The sequence below is a fragment of the Chiloscyllium punctatum genome, chromosome 15 (assembly GCF_047496795.1).
Source record: "Chiloscyllium punctatum isolate Juve2018m chromosome 15, sChiPun1.3, whole genome shotgun sequence".
Taxonomy (NCBI): Eukaryota; Metazoa; Chordata; class Chondrichthyes; order Orectolobiformes; family Hemiscylliidae; genus Chiloscyllium; species Chiloscyllium punctatum.
Window position 1 is genome coordinate 46,540,052 of NC_092753.1, and position 16,239 is coordinate 46,556,290.

The 16,239-nt window shown below is 37.5% G+C and overlaps 1 protein-coding gene across 4 annotated transcripts in view; it reads left to right on the forward strand.

Moving 5' to 3' along the window:
• Positions 1-16,239, forward strand: part of LOC140486218 (limbic system-associated membrane protein-like) — an 884,602-nt gene that overhangs the window by 516,899 nt on the left and 351,464 nt on the right. For all 4 annotated transcript variants that reach the window (XM_072585049.1, XM_072585050.1, XM_072585051.1 and 1 more), the window contains exon 3: positions 8,928-9,053. In XM_072585049.1, coding sequence (XP_072441150.1) covers positions 8,928-9,053 — 126 coding nt within the window. The remainder of the gene's footprint in view (positions 1-8,927; positions 9,054-16,239) is intronic.

A 16,239-nucleotide genomic window follows, 5' to 3' on the forward strand; every position in this document is an offset into this window, starting at 1 on the left:
ATATATATCTTTAGTCTGTATATCAAGCATCCTTTAAAAGTATCTTGTTTTTCGAAGAGAAGGGATGAACAAATTTGTATCATAGTTTCCACGTAGGTTTGTTTTAATCACCTATATCAGTGGAGGTCAATATCATTTCTTGGACCTTTTGACAAGAAATCCACAATTTCCTCAATCCAATAGAATAATATCTTGATGCAGTGAATTGCAACTTTGAACACAAAATTTTCTTGATATTGGTCTTTACCACATTGACTCTCAGAACCAACTCTTTCTTGAGTTAAAAATCCATAAGAACTGCAAATACTGGCAATCCGAAAAAAAAATAGAAATTGCTGGAAAATGTCAGCAGGTATTGCAGTATCTGTGAAGATAAATCCAAATTAATGTTTCAGGTCCAGTTCTGAAGAAGAGTCACTGGATCCAAAATGGGAGAAAGTGACGACTGCAGATGCTGGAGATCAGAGTCGAGAGTGTGTTGCTGGAAAAGCATCAGATTCTCCTGCTTCTTGGATAATGCCTGACCTGCTGTGCTTTTTTAGTGCCCCTCACTCAAATCTGATCTCCAGAATCTGCAGTCCTCATTTTCTCCTCATTGATTTCAACCCAACTGCGAAGCTTCTTCCAAGGATGCCTACCTTGAAGAAGTTCCCCTTCTCTCTCTAAAAGGATTTTAGTGAGTCTCTCTCTCTCACTGCAACCTGTAGGTCATCTCCTCTACCCTGAAGCTCTTCAGCCACATCCTGAAGCAGACTCACTACCACAGCCATATCTCCTTCCTCAGTGCCTGCCTATGCAACTGACTAATCCCACATGGAATCCAGGCTACATTCAGGGATTCTCCTGCTCCTCAGATATTGCCTGACCTGCTATGCTTTTTTAACACCACACTCTCACTGGAACCAAAATGTTAACTCTGATTCTCTCCACCGGTGCTGCTAGAATTGCTGAGGTTTTCCAGCAGTTTCTATTTTTAATTAAATTGCTTCAAACACCTGATTCCTTATCCTTGGACAACTCCTTACAGTTGTGTTTAGTGTGGTGCTAGAAATATCTATTGATTATTCCTTTTGGATTTCTGGGATTCATTCATTATTGCTAACATCCCAATCCTGCATTTTTTCTTCATTCAGAAACCTATTTATGAGTATGATCCATTCCCCCCCAAAAAGAATTTACAAATTACATCCTCATTTGGATGACTGCAACTAGACTCCTTTGAGAGTCAGAAATGATCAATTTTTGTTCTCTGCATCACTGTAAAACTCCCAATATGTCCTGCAAAAGTAAATGCTAATAATAACCCTCTTAAAAGTTCTTTTTGGAAGGGCAGTCATCTTTTCAAAAAGAGAGTCACTTCCGTGAAACTGAACATCTGTCAAAATCAGAAGCCTGTGTACGTGTTAAATTTGTGCACAATCTGATTTTTTAAATGTCAACATACATTCCAGAAATTCTCGATTGAATTTCTTTTGTCTTTTGTATAATTGTCAAACTCTATGGAATGGGGCCGTCTTTTTACATGCATCAGCTCTTGAAAATATCTCATAGACTTGTAACAAGTTATCCTTTTTGTAAACTTCATCCATAATTCAGAGTAGTATCTGAAAATTCTTCACTTTATCCAGGTCAGTTACAATCAGTTCTGAAAATATTTTATTTGCCATTTTACTCATTTCTGGCAAGGATAAAGCCAGAGCTATACTTTGTTTTTCATTTCTTAGAGAAGTGATCTGAATACATATCTTCACCATCTCCTTCAACTGCTTATATGGCTCCAATTCCAAAAACATCAGTGGATAATCATAATTTATGATTCAACAGCGTGACTGTAAAATGTCGCTGAGAGTTTTGCATCTGTCAGAAACAGGGATTAACTTGAGCTTTCTTTATCCACCCACCCAAATAAATCAAGGTTAATCCTTCACTTGCATGTTTTGTATACCACTACCCCATACATTGAATTAAGCAGCAAAAGACTTTCAGAGATTTACAAAGGTTTTATCATACTTTTACAGTTTGACATAAACATTAGCTTCCACTTCTTCCTTCCTAAACATTTGCTGTGCAGAAGACAAACTCCCAACTGGGGCAGAACACAGCCCCATTGCCAAAAAATAAAACAATAGCTAAAACTGTCCACCAGGGTCACTATAACTTAACCAAGAATGCAAAACTCAAAAGAGGAGAAACTAAATCACAATATCATGGAAGAGGGAAATAATGCAAATCAGCCTCGATAAACCAGCTCTTTTTAAAAGGTAAGACATGCCACCAAAGCATCCAATTAACAAAATACAGCAAAACATTGCTGAACAGAGCAATGTAGCAGTAACAAAAGAGGAGAGGAAACAAGAGGGACAAAGTCAAATCAATGTTTGTGGATGCAAGAACCAAGGTTTATATTTTTAAATGAAACACAGCAATCTAACCAACCCAATTGTTTTACAATTACTCATCAACCTTTTCAGAGATGTTGCTCCCAGGCTCTCTTTGTCCAGATGTAGAGATGTGACTACTGTTCCACAAACTCCAATGAGTATCATCTGTTCTCGGTCAACTCTGGAGATTTTCTGATTAAGCCTTAAAGGGACTTCTAACATTTTATTCAGAATCATCAACCCATTGTTTGTTGATACAAGCTTTCATCTGGTTCTCCGATGCCTTTTCGGGATGGATATCAGCCATTCTTACCAGGACAGGCCTACATGTGACTCCAGACTCTTAGCAATATGGTTAATGCTCAACTACCCATAAATTGGCCTAAAAAGCTAATCCTTTAAAGGACAGATGGGGATGGATGATGAATGGTTGCCAATCCAGCAATGCCAACATCCTGTGAAAAAATTAAGAAAATAAAATACACATTATGTCTGCAAATATTGTCAATTTTTGTATGTAACACTGTTGTAGAATGCAGTTTCTGTACCAGATTTTAGTGTAATCTACAAATGACTGAAAAGTAATAAATTATTGATTGGATAAACCTACAATTGACGACCGTGAGTACTTGTCTGACTTTCTTTAATGACTTTTGTAACTATTCCCAGTCATTTGTTCCTCAATCCAGATTAGTTTCTCTGAGAAACTATCTCCAGCAGATTTCTCAATCAAGTCTGTTTGATGGTGTTTTAAATGATGATTTCTCATATCTTTTTGTAACTTGTTGATGTTTCAGAGATGAACTATATCTCTGACCACAATCAAACTCTTCCTGTAGGCTTCTGAAATATGAGCATTTCCCAGCAATAAATGCAGACAAAATATTTTCTTGAGTGTTTTAAAGCTAACCGTCATGTTGCAAACTGCTGCACATAATGCTGCACTATTTCTCTAGATGGTTTCCTGTTGAAAACTTTTGAAGAAAAAGTCAAAATAATGTTCTGAAGAAGGGTCACTGGACCTGAAACGTTAACTCTGTTCACAGATGCTGTTAGACCTGCTGAGTTGCTCCGGCAATTTCTGTTTGTGTTCATATTTCCAGCATCTGCAGTTCTTTCTTTTTCAGTATGGTATCAGACTGAATCAATCTCATTCTACTGTTTCATATTGAGAACAGTGTCAAGGAATTATGTGACAAGCAAATCTTTTTTCATTCAAAAAAAAGCATCTTCGTATTTGCTTATATATATATCTTTCCATTTCTACCAGGATACAAGAATATGCAAACCCCACACAGATAGTCACTTGAAGGTAGAATTGAACCAAGATCCTTGCGCTGTGAGATAGCGGTGCTAACTAAAGGGGCATGATGCTACCCAGAAATGGTACCAGCTCTGTGTCAATTTTTGTCAGATTACATAACTGTAAAGTAACTTTGAGGATTATTTGATATTTAAGCCACCACATAAATATATTATGCTGTTTGTCCCTGAAATCAGGTTCACTTAAAACAAAAATCAGTGGTTCCCTTTGTTATGCATCTCAGGCTTTTAGAGTGAAGAGTCTTTTTCTTTTTTAGGTATCCTTTCAGCTAGTAATCATTGCCACTGCTGCAGTCCTGTCCCTTTAGAGGTATGCCTGCCTTCAGGGAATGCAGGATGTAGGGCAGCAACCTGAAATTAAAATATAGGCAAGTTCAACTTATGTAGTGATTATTCTAGCTCATGTAGAATCTGAAATGTTGCTTGTATTTCTTCTGAAAATGAACCCATTCCTCATACCCAAATTTGAGATATATGATCATTGAATTTGTATTGTCACCTTTAAAGTCAGCAGTGCTCATTAAATTGATGGATTGAAGAAGTGGATGGGGGTGAGAGAATAAGGTAAAGGCCAAATGATATTTTTTCCTGACAGAATAAAAGGCAACAAACAGTAGAAAAGCGATAATAGATTGCTAACGGGGTCTCTGTTTTCTTTCATATTCCTTTAGCTTGTTCTGTTGTTGTTGCAGTTTTATGTCTGTTGCGATTTTACTGTAAAAATGAATTGTGTTTTACTTTTGGAGAGGGAAATATGTCCAAGTTTCACCTGACACCCATTATGTTATCTCCTCCTTGTTAGGGACCAAGTGTTGTTGTGTAGATGTATGAACATGTCATTAAGTATCTAATTCTGCAAATACAGTATAGTAAAAAAAAATCTAACCTTCCCTAAAATGATGCCCTAGTCCCATCATTTCTCTTTGAAATACCTGTCACAAAGATTTTTACAGGCATTCATCTCAACTCCCAGGACAAAGTTGAATCTTATCCCAATTTTTTTTTAGATTAGATTACTTATCTTGCTGCATTTGGACATGGACTACTTCAGTATTTGAGGAGTCACAAATAGTGCTAAACATTGTGCAATCATCAGCAAATGTCCCCACTTCTGACTTTAATCAAGGGAATGTCACTAGCTAAGCAGTTGAAGATGGTTGGGCCCAGGACACTACCTAGAGAAACTCATGCAAAAATGGTCATGGGGTTGGGCTGATTGACTTCCCAACAACCACGACAATCTTCTTTTGTGCTAGCTGTGATTCTAACCAATGGAGAGTTTCCCCCTTTTTTCCAATTGACAAGTTTTTTTCAGGCTCCTTGATGCCACACTGAATCTCAGGTAGCATTGGTGCCAAGGGTAATCACTCTCGCCTCATTCTGGAATTCAGCTCTTTTGCCCATGTTGAAACCAAGGCTGTGATGAGGTTAAGAACTAGTTGACCCTGGCAGAACACAAACTGAGCATCAGTGAGCAGTTTATTACCAACTATATGTTGCTTGATAGCACTGTTTTTCACACTTTTTGTTTCTTCCCTGATGAACAAGAGTAGACTATTGGGCAATAATTCTCTACTTTGGACTTGTCCTGCATTTTGTATACCGGACATACCAGGGCAACTGGTTGGGTAGATGGAGGCTTGTCTCATATTGAAACACCTTGGCTAGAGGTGTGGCAAGATCTAGAGCACAATTCTGCAATGCTATTACCAGTATGTTGTCAAAAGATTGTCAGTGTACACAGATTTTGCAATATCCAGTGCCTCCAGCTATTTCTTGATTTCATGTGGAATAAATCAAATTGACTGAAGTCTGGCATCTGTGATGCTGGGGACCTCAGCACTTCTGACTGAGGAGTTTTGGAAAATGCTTTATGTTTTGCTGTAATGTTTTAGAGATAGAGTCTTTCCTTCTCCTTGTATTGTAGCTGTAAACAGAATAGTTTAGTTATGAAAATGCTATGTTTTTTTTATTTCAAGCACTTTCTATGTAAATGAACTTTAAGGCAGAATCACAGCTAACTCTTCAAAGTGAAATTTATTTACATATTCAAACCCAAGGTAGTGTTTAGGATTTTTCTCATAAGCACACAAAAAATAAAAGGGAAATAATATGATTTTATAACTAAGAATAAATTAAAACCAGAAGTGTAGCTATTAGGTGTGATGACAAAGGATCATGATCCCAATGTACCATTGACATTATTAACCTTATACTCCAGAATGTGTTTTTTAAAAGGATTCTGCTGCAGCCAAAAAAATTACTGCAGATGTAAGTTCACTCACTGACTGGCACAGTCTTGTTTGGGATCAATAGAATGTGACACCTGTGGAGTATTCACCTGTGGAAAATTCCAAACAAAGATAATAAGATGGAACAGGAAGAGAAAGCTACTTGCTGAATTTTTGTGCTTTGACCTTCAGGAACACAGAAAGAAAGGGTTTAAAAGGGTTTAAAAATAGTCTGCACTATTAGTTTGTGTGTGCTAGTGGCCTGGTATCGTCATGTATGGAATAGTGTACTATGAATAGCTTAGAGAACAGCCTAAAAATTTCAGGTAAAACCAGGGAAAAGATCCCCTCATACTGAGTGCTTTGAATCAACCACTGCCAAACAGAATCTGGGAACAAACCTTTGTATAAACTTATGAAAGCCAGGAACCTTGAAATTGACTACTCAACTTTCACTGTGGCAGCCATAAAATTCAATTATCTGCTTTTCCTCAATAAATCAAACAAAGAGTGATTGATTTTCTAAACATTCAATCATTTGGACTAACCTCTGATGTCTAATATGTTTCTAAATGTGTCACATTTCTATTTCTTCTTGTGTTTTGTAATTAATAAACTCACTATTTTTTGTTAATTCATGCAATCTTAGTTGGATTTACTCCTTTTCAAACATAAGTTAACTTGGGTCTGGGAGAAAGCCATCCACAATGGAAGAGAACATTTTTAAATGAACTTTCGTTATAACCAACCGAGGGATTGGTGAATAATGAAAGGAACCCATTTCATTACTCATTACCTCTGATAGCTTGCCCAGAGACTGGTCATAACAGCAATCATGTGATTTAAGGACCAATGATAATTCCTTCAATCAGGAATTAAAGTTGACCAACATCTCGATAGCTCTAAGCATGGTATTGCAGAATTCCTTGAAGGTGGGATTGATGCAGCAAGATGGTGTTGGTGTCTTGAGAACCGTTGAGGCAGATGCAACGACCTTGAACTTGGTTTCAGGGAAACTTTTAGGTCTTGCAGAACCTTGTTATCAGCTTAGAATCCATTTTTTGTTGATTTATACTGTATTTTAAACAGGGTGGATGTTATAAAGCTGTCTGAGACAACTGAGCAGGAATGTACAGCTAAAATTCTTCAAAGACCAGATCACTTTCAGTTATGTGGCATTGTCATGGATGAGAGAGTTCAGTAAACAAGGCAAAAATGTAGATAATCCACATCTATTAGTTGGGGAATCTAGAAACAAGAGATACAGTCTCAGAATGCAAGATAGACCATTTAGGATGGAGATAACGAAAGGTTCCTTCACTCAAATGTAGTGAACTTGTGGAATTCTATGGCATTGAACGGCAGAGTAGGCTCAAAGGGTTGAATGGCCTACTTCTGCTCCTAGTTTCTATCTTTCTATGTCTTTTAAATGTGCTCTTCCATGTTGTTTGTAGGGAGACTATAAAAGTGATAATTCTTTCAAAAGGATTTTTTTCGCATTTGTCCATGCAGTGTGAATCTTTGCTGTTCAATTTTTATAACACACAACATAAAAAAAAAGAAAAATTGACACTTAGCGATCTACTTTTAGTTCATTTCTGTGCCCTACATAGGCAGTTTGTGACAAGCTACAGCTCATTTGTGCCAGCCAGACATGTTGGACAGTATAGACAAAGTGAGTTGTTCAGAATTGAGGGACATAGAATCGTGATAAAGTAGTACTGTTGCCTGAAGAAAAGTGTGAATGCATTGACTGGTTAGATTCCCTACAGTATGGAAACAGGCCCTTTGGCCCAACAAGTCCACACTGATCCTCCGAAGAGTAACCCACCCAGACCCATTCCCCTATCCTATATTTACCCCTGACTAATGCACCTAACAATATGGGCAGTTTAGCATGGCCAATTCACCTGACCAGCACATCTTTGGATTGTGGGAGGAAACCAGAGCACCTGGAGGAAACCCACACAGACACGTGGAGAATGTGCAAACTCCACACAGTCACCCAATGCGGAACTGAACCTGGATCGCTGCTGTTGTGAGGCAGCAGTGCTAATGGCTGAGCCACTGTGCCGCTCCTTGTTAATTTTTTGAGAAGACAACATGCTTTACATGACATGAAAAAGGATATATTTTGCAATCATTCATTATTCTTTTCCAATTTGAATCAAATCTGTTGAATGTTATGAACCTTTGCAAAATTATTTATTTTGTGCAATTTACAAGGTATGAGGACAGTTAGTACATTTGGTACACCACTGTAGAATTACAAAACAAAATAGTTAATTGCAAAATAATCAAAACTGTTTATAATCCACTGAATACTCTCATCAGACCATTTTAATTGCACAATGTCATAGCCCTTACTTATGCAGGAATTTTATTTCAGTACATGCAAACAATAACTTCATTGGTTCTATTAGTTTGCTGTTCATGGCCCTGGTTACCTATATTTACCGAAACTTCTCAATAACTCTACTACGCCAAATTAATTTTCTTTATCTCTGTGACTCTGTCTTACCACAGCGAAAATAAATATGCACCTTCAGATAATTCTATGATCTGGACTTATTCAAACTACAAACTACTTCAGATCTGTTTCAATTTGGATTGATTTACTCTTTGTTCTTATTGATTTGCCCATGTATCTGATACACAAGTTCTGGAGAACTGAAGAAAATGGCTCATGTGTGCTGCTGAAATAATTGGACATTCCACAGTCTAATTATGCCTCAAAATTTCAAATGGATGGTGGAATTTAATATAGATCACACAATGAGATTTTAGCACAATTTACATATCGTACATTCATAATATGGCTTGCAAGACATGGATTTGATTAATATTAAAATTAGGTTTGGAAATAATCAGATAACCTATTTGCTATTGATTCTTAAATTATCATTGAATACTGACTGACAGTAAAACTAATATGTGGAAATAAGAGGCATCTAAACCTGTTTTATGATTAAAATATACATTTTCTCAACAGTTCCACCAAAGATCTACAACATCTCATCTAACATTACAGTGAATGAAGGCAGCAATGTGACTCTTGTGTGTTTGGCTAATGGAAGACCAGAACCTGTCATAAATTGGAGACACATTTCTCCTTCAGGTAAGAGCAATATTGATAATTTTGAACTAATTCCAGGCCCTTTTGTCACATATACCAGCTTATGTACATAAAACTGCTGTTGTACTGATCCATTTGATTATGTGATTTTGGACAGAAATTAGCATGAGGCTCTCATTTCATATTTGCTAACTTTAAAGAGTAAATATCCCATTATGCTATTGAACTCCAGGAAAAAAAGAGCTATTCAGCACAAAAGAACAACATTAAATCACACTAGACACTGAACTGGAAAATGTTTGTTATTGGAATTGTATCTGTAACCCGATTGATACTTTTGCTATAAAATGTTAAAATTTAAAAAAAAACATCAAGTGAAGAAATCAGCAATAAGTGGATTCATGTGACTAGTTATGGTTTAATGTATTGTTTCATTCAGAGCAAAATTGTCAGTGATGACTAAATTCCCTGAATATCTGTAAACCAGATTAAGCCATCTTCTGAACATTTTCAAATGTAGCATTCACTGTTAAAATTCAAATGCACTGATAAATTTGTGAATGCAGATTGAAATTGCAAAAATAGGTCTCAGAAAGTGTGGAGGGCCAAATTTACATTTTCTTTTGCGACTGAGGCAACATTTTTGCTATACTGGAGATCATGTTATTTGGAGGTCAGAGGTCTGAGGGGTACAAAACAAGATTCAGCAGCAACTTTACCTGGAGTAGGCAATTAGGAGCCAGTAGTTGGGGAAGACACCTATAGACGATGATAGGCAGATCTTCCATGCTGCTGGTTCAATTAAAGGGTCAGTTGCTCTGAAGCCTCAAACATGCCACCTAGAGATGGAGGATCCCTTGGCGAGAGAAGCATGGCCTGATTTTTTTTTTGGATGAGCCATGCAGACAGGACTCTGCAAGTGGAGCAGAAACTTGTTCAGCAGCAATAGGCCTGCATGTTGGCCTCTGTGGTCAACACCCTGTCCCTGAGACATGCAGCCTGTCATTTCTGTGTCATGCTGTGAATCATAGTGAGGTTACTTCGATGCAGACAGAGTTAGGTTGTCTATTGTTAGCGAAATGTTGGCAGCTTGCTAAAATTGCTCATAATTCAGACTTTTGTGAAATAAAGTGTTAATAGTACCTTTACTCTAATGGTAGAAACTGAAGATGTATATCAACAGCTGTGTCATGGTGACATCAGATCACACAAGAACAGGAATCCAAGTGTATGGTCCCTCATCATCCCCTAGGTACAGGGTGTAAACCTAAAGATTGTTGTTCACTGAGAAGGCGAGCATCTACCTTCTAAGATCAATCCAGATATCTCTATAATTATTCAGTCTGGCTTCCTTTCCCTGTTCATCAAGCAGCAGCTGCTCCTGCCATTGGGTCCTTATCCTAAAAACAAGCTGAGTTGAGGAGCTCTTTTGACATGGCTCTCTCTTACTTTCCAGCTTTATCCACCAGGTTCAAATCTGGAAGGTGTTCAACTACTCCAAAAGGGAAAAGACTACTTTGTTTCAAATGAAGACATTAGCAATAAATGAATGCATATGACTAGTTATGCTTGAATATGTCATTTCACTCAGAGCAAACTCACAAAATAATGAGTTGAGTCACTATCTCAGAATTATTTCAGAAATTTTGATCTCAAAAATTTAAGTAAGTTAATCATTGTCTGTTTGAAAGTATGATTTTTAAAGTTTCAAGGTCACAATTATTTTGTTTAAGAGAGGAAATGACACTTCATTTGAAAAGAATTTTGGTTGTTGTGTTGAAGCTTCCGCATGTTATCTATTTTGTTTCCTTGGGTTTAACTGATGTAACAATTTGGTAGTTGAAGTAAAGATAGGTATGGTAGATTCACAAAGAATCTACAATCACCATTGCTTTGTTGAAAGCAACAGTCTGCTCCTCAGACTGAAGGCATATCATTAAAATAGGCTATCAAATATTTTGTTGAAAGAAACAATGTGAGCTGACTTGTAGTACGAAATAAATGGTGTTTGAAAATAACAGCTTCAATTGATTTGCACTGATGAAGAAAGATCCTTTCATGTTAAACCTGCCTTTATTTGTCCTTGGGTGTATTCCTCCCTTAAAACTGTTTTACTGAACATGATTTTAGTGCTGCCTGCCATTATGACATTAATTCTGAGATGCAAACCAATTTTTTATGTTGCTTTATATTTTCTTTGTTCATTTACTGAATGAGTCTTCACTGGCTCAGCCAGTATTTATTACTCTTCCTAATTGCTCTTGAGAAGATGATGGTGAGCTGCCTTCTTGAAGCACTAGAGCTCATGTGGTGTAGGTGCATCCATAGTTCTGTCAGGGAGAGTGTTCCAGGATTTTGACCTATTCTCACTGAAGAAAAAGTGACTTAGTTCCAAGTCAGGATGCTATGATATGTGGTTTGAAAGGAAACCTGCAGGTGGTGGTGTTCCCATCTGTCTTGTCCTTCTAGCTGGTAGAGCTTGTGGGTTTGGAAGATGCTGATAAAGGAGCCACAGTGAGATAATATAGTGCATCTTGTAGTTGGTATCTGTGCATTAGTAATGGAGGGAGTACATGTTGAAGATGATCTCTGGATGGACCAATTCGGCAGGCTACTTTGTCTTGGACGGTGATGAGGTTCTTGAGTGTTGTTGAATCTCCACAAATCCAGGAAACTGGACACCATTTTATCATTCTCCTGACCTGTGCCTTGTAAATAGCAGCCAGGTTTTGTGGAATCAGCATCATGTTAGTTGTTGCAGGATTCCTATCCTCTTTCCAGAGTCTTGGAGAAAGTGAGGACTGCAGATGCTGGAGTTCAGAGTCGAAGACTGTGGTACTGGAAAAGCGCAGCACGTCAGGCAGCATCCAAGGAGCAGGAGAAGTCTGACCTATCACCTTCACCCCCACCTTCATCTATCTATCGGATTCCCAGCTACCTTCCCCACTGTACCACCCTCTCCTATTTATCTCTCAGCCCCCTTGGGCCACTCCCTCATTGCTGATGAAGAGCTTATGCTAAAAACATTGACTCTCCTGCTCATTGGATGCTTCTCTTCAACTATTTACATGGCTTGTTGAATTTGGTTTCTGGTCAATGGTAACCTCCCAGGAGATTGATAGCAGAGGATTCAATAATGGTAATGCCTTTGGACATGAAGCAATGACAATAACACTGTAGCACATTAAAATGCTAATGATGGAGAATTTGACTCCTGATATCCAAACATAAAACAGGCCATTTTTAGTTCTGAGAAATCAGGTGAAATGCCATTCCCCAATGTATTGCTTTAAATGCTATAACTTTTAAAAAGACTTTTGTTGTACAATAATCAGTGATATTTGGAAATGCAATAGATAAATGTTTGTTGATCTTTGTTACTACTCTTTTCTCACCCAATCCCTGTTCCCCATGCGAAGAAAAACTTGCTGTCAGCTGCAGTTAGCTGGATATGCCTATGTGACCAGATTCCCATAATAGATGCCTTAGCAATTAATCATTGTACCCATGCACAGGCCAACCATGAAAAATGCCACAACAGGTTTAATGGTCATTTATAATCAGACTTAGTGTGCTAGTCATTTATGTTATTATATTATATAAGATATGGAATGTTCAACTTAACTTTAATTGTAAGACTTAAATCAATTACAGTTATAGACTTAAGTTTTAAAATGTCTTTCAGTCCTGATTAGTTGTAAGAACTCTCCAAGAATATTTTCACAATTTCACAGAATTTATTAATTTTGAACACAATAAAAAAGAACAGTAATGCTTACAGTACTCTTAAATAAGGCAGTCACTTTAACTTGACCAACTCAAGTTTTGGCTGCTGGACACTTGGTTTTGTTTTGTTTTTCAGTCTTTTCTTTCTGTAGACCTGCTTGCTAAGAGCTTCAGCTTTTGTACCCTTGCTAGTCACGATCTCTGTGCATGGTCAGTGACATCGCAAAGCTCTGATTGGCTTGCCAAAGCCTAAATGGAATATGATCAGTCTCAGGTTGGCAAGTGGCATTTAATGGACATTACATTGAGTCACTTTGTATTGTCTCGTTCTTGGTTCTCTAAGATGATCATTATTTATGGGAGCACCCTGCTCATTTGTGATGATGCTGTTCCTTTAATAAGGTTATGGTGTCCTTAGCATTTTTTTTTCAGGGAGGTTGTAAAAGTCACAGACTCTGAAAAGTCTAAGTTGGATAGGTTTTAGGGCCAATTTGATTATAGCTAACAGATACTGCCTCTAAAAAGGCTTTCAAGTGTAAAACAAACACTTGTACAATGCAAGGGTAGTGGCCTGTTCTCCCCATCTCAGCTTTTCTCTGGTTTGATTGTTTTTTGGCAGTCTGGCTATTCACTGAAAACAGTCAGGTAGTTTTGAAGCTGCTGGACCCAAAGAACCAGGTCCATGCTGGTCCTCTCTGAGATTTCTCCTGCAAGATCATGGGTTTGATTTTAAGTTTTGTTCCAAGGGTTTTTTATGAGGATTGTTGCAAACATTGGGAACAAGTTGGGATAATCTGTTAGGTTTTTGGATCAATTAAGTTATTCTGTATTCTGTTCTCTTTTGTTTATGTTTCATTCAGTAATCTTGGAAATAAATTCTGTTTTGTTGAAACTAAGTGGTTTGACTATTTGCATCTCTCATAGAATATCTGCTGTACACCTACTTATAAAAACTAACAAAGTTTGGGTCTGGGCTACTTTCTTGAAATGTTTGAAGGGAATCTGGCCTGGTCCATAACACATTACAACTTGTCCCTATTAGTTTGTTCATTTTATTGCTCTCTGCTGAAATAATCAGATGCCACAAGGCAATTTTTTTGTGTCTGCTTCGAGAATATGTCATGTTATGCCTTAATGACAAAAATCATCCAAAATGTATTTTTGATACATCTATGCATTCTGGGAAGTTCAAGGTTTTATCAATATATTGTAGATGAGGGAACCATCATTTAAATTTGACTTCAAGTTGACTGCCAAGAATAAGATACTTTAGTTGTACTCTTTTGTTCTTTTTAGTTTATAGGATACAGGTTTGAGATAAAGCATACAAATTCAATTAATACACAAAAAAGACCAAAATAACTATATAACTACAAATCTTATTACAGTCCCTAACTGTGAAACAAAGAAGTGTGGGTGTTGCATACACTATACCTAAGTAACTTCTTTCTCTTTCAGGCACTTCAATTTTCTTTCAAAATACTATACTTGTCTGCAACATAACTGTGTTTTGAAATCTAAAGTGATTTCAAAATTGTCCACATGTTTATGCTGTAATAAAACAAACCATAAAAGTTGATCTCCCTAGCATTTTGTCAGTGTTCGCTTGGGAGCGCATGGTAAATCTCACCTGAAAGCATAAGTTTTGGACAAAGGCATGATGTTATAATGTTTTACAGTGATTATAATTAAACAGAATATATTAATACCTTGCTTGATCGTTACACTGAAAGAAACTGTTGGAAAACAAATTCAATCCTGTAACTTGCTGAACTAAATCTCAGTAGAAGAGTGAATTATTTATATACCACTTCTCTAAATAGCTTTGTAGTTATGTACAAGGAAGTGTTCAAGTACTAACAGTACATTCACAATAGTTTACATTTATGTTCCCTTGTCTCCTTTCATACTGTACTTGCTGTTCATCTGTACAAAAATGCTTTTAAACATTCCTTGACTATGTCATACAAAGTATTGGAAAAATGTGTAACATTTGCTTCAATGGTGTTACAACTACATCCTTAGTCTGTCATTTCCTTGAAGTTTGCCAAGGAATGGCAATGTTTCTAATTCTTTTCCTGGAAACACACTTTGCATTAACATTCAAGCATATCAAGAAACAAATCTTGTCTTTCTGTCCATGCGATTTGGGTATTACAGGCAAGGCTTTCAAGAAGGTGGTGTTGAACTTGTGTTATTATTATAGATCATAGATTCATACAGCGCAGAAAAAGCCCTTCGGCCCAACAAATCTGCACAGACATAACTACCACTAAAAGTGCACTTATCCCAATTTCCTGGACTTGTCCCATATCCTTGAATGTTATAATATTTGAAGTACTCATCCAAATATTTTTTAAAGGCTGTAAGATTTCCAGCCTCTACTACCTTCATAAGCAGTGCATTCCAGATTCTCATCGCCCACTGACAGGAAAGGTTTTTTTCCCCAAATCCCCTCTGAATCTTCTGCCCCTCATGCTAAATCTATGCCCTCTCATGACTGACCCCTCGATCAAAGGGGAAAGCTGCTCCGTCTTCATCCTGTCCAGACCCCTCATAATCTTTTACAACTCAATAATTTCCCCACTCAATCTTCTCTGCTTTAAAGAAAACAATCGAAACCTATCTTGTCTCTCCTTGTAGCTCAGCTTCTCCCTCCCAGGCTTCATCCTGGTGCACTTTCTCTGTACTCTGTCTAGTGCTATCACATCCTTCCAATAGTGAGGTGACCAGAAGTGCACACAGTATTCCAGTTGTGGTCTGACCAACACTCTGTACAACTCCAACATTTTCTCTTTGCTCTTATACTCTCTGCCATGACTGATGAAAGCACGTGTCCCAAATGCCTTCTTAATTATCCTATTCATTTTCTTTGCTGACTTTAGGTATCTGGAAATAATTATCCCAAGATACCGATGTTCCCCAAGCTACCCAGTGTCCTACGTTCATTAAATACACACTCATCTTGTTTCTTCTTCCAAAGTGCACCACCTCGCACTTACCAGTTTTAAATACCATTTGTCACTGGTCTGCCCATCTGACCAACCCATCTGTATCTTCCTGTAACCGACAACCACCTTCTTCACTATTCACTATTAACTACCAATCTTGGTGTCATCTGCAAATTTGCTTGACATCACCCCGCCTTTTCATCTATATCATTTCTGATCCTTGTGGTACACTGCTGGACACAGGCATCTGGTCACTCAAACAGCCTTCTTCCACTACCCTTTGTGTCCTACTACTAAGCCACTTGATGAACCATCTTGCCAAGTTTCCCTCAATTCCATGTGTTTTAACCTTCTCAAAGAGTCTTCCATATGGGAACTTGTCAAAAGCTTCACTGAAATCTATATAAACTAAATCAACTGAAAGTCCCTCATCCACACACTTGATTACATTTTCAAAAAATTCTAACCAATTTGTTAGGCAGGACCTCCCTCTGACAAAACCATGCTATCCCAAATTAATTCATGTCTTTCCAAGTGGGTATTAATTCAGT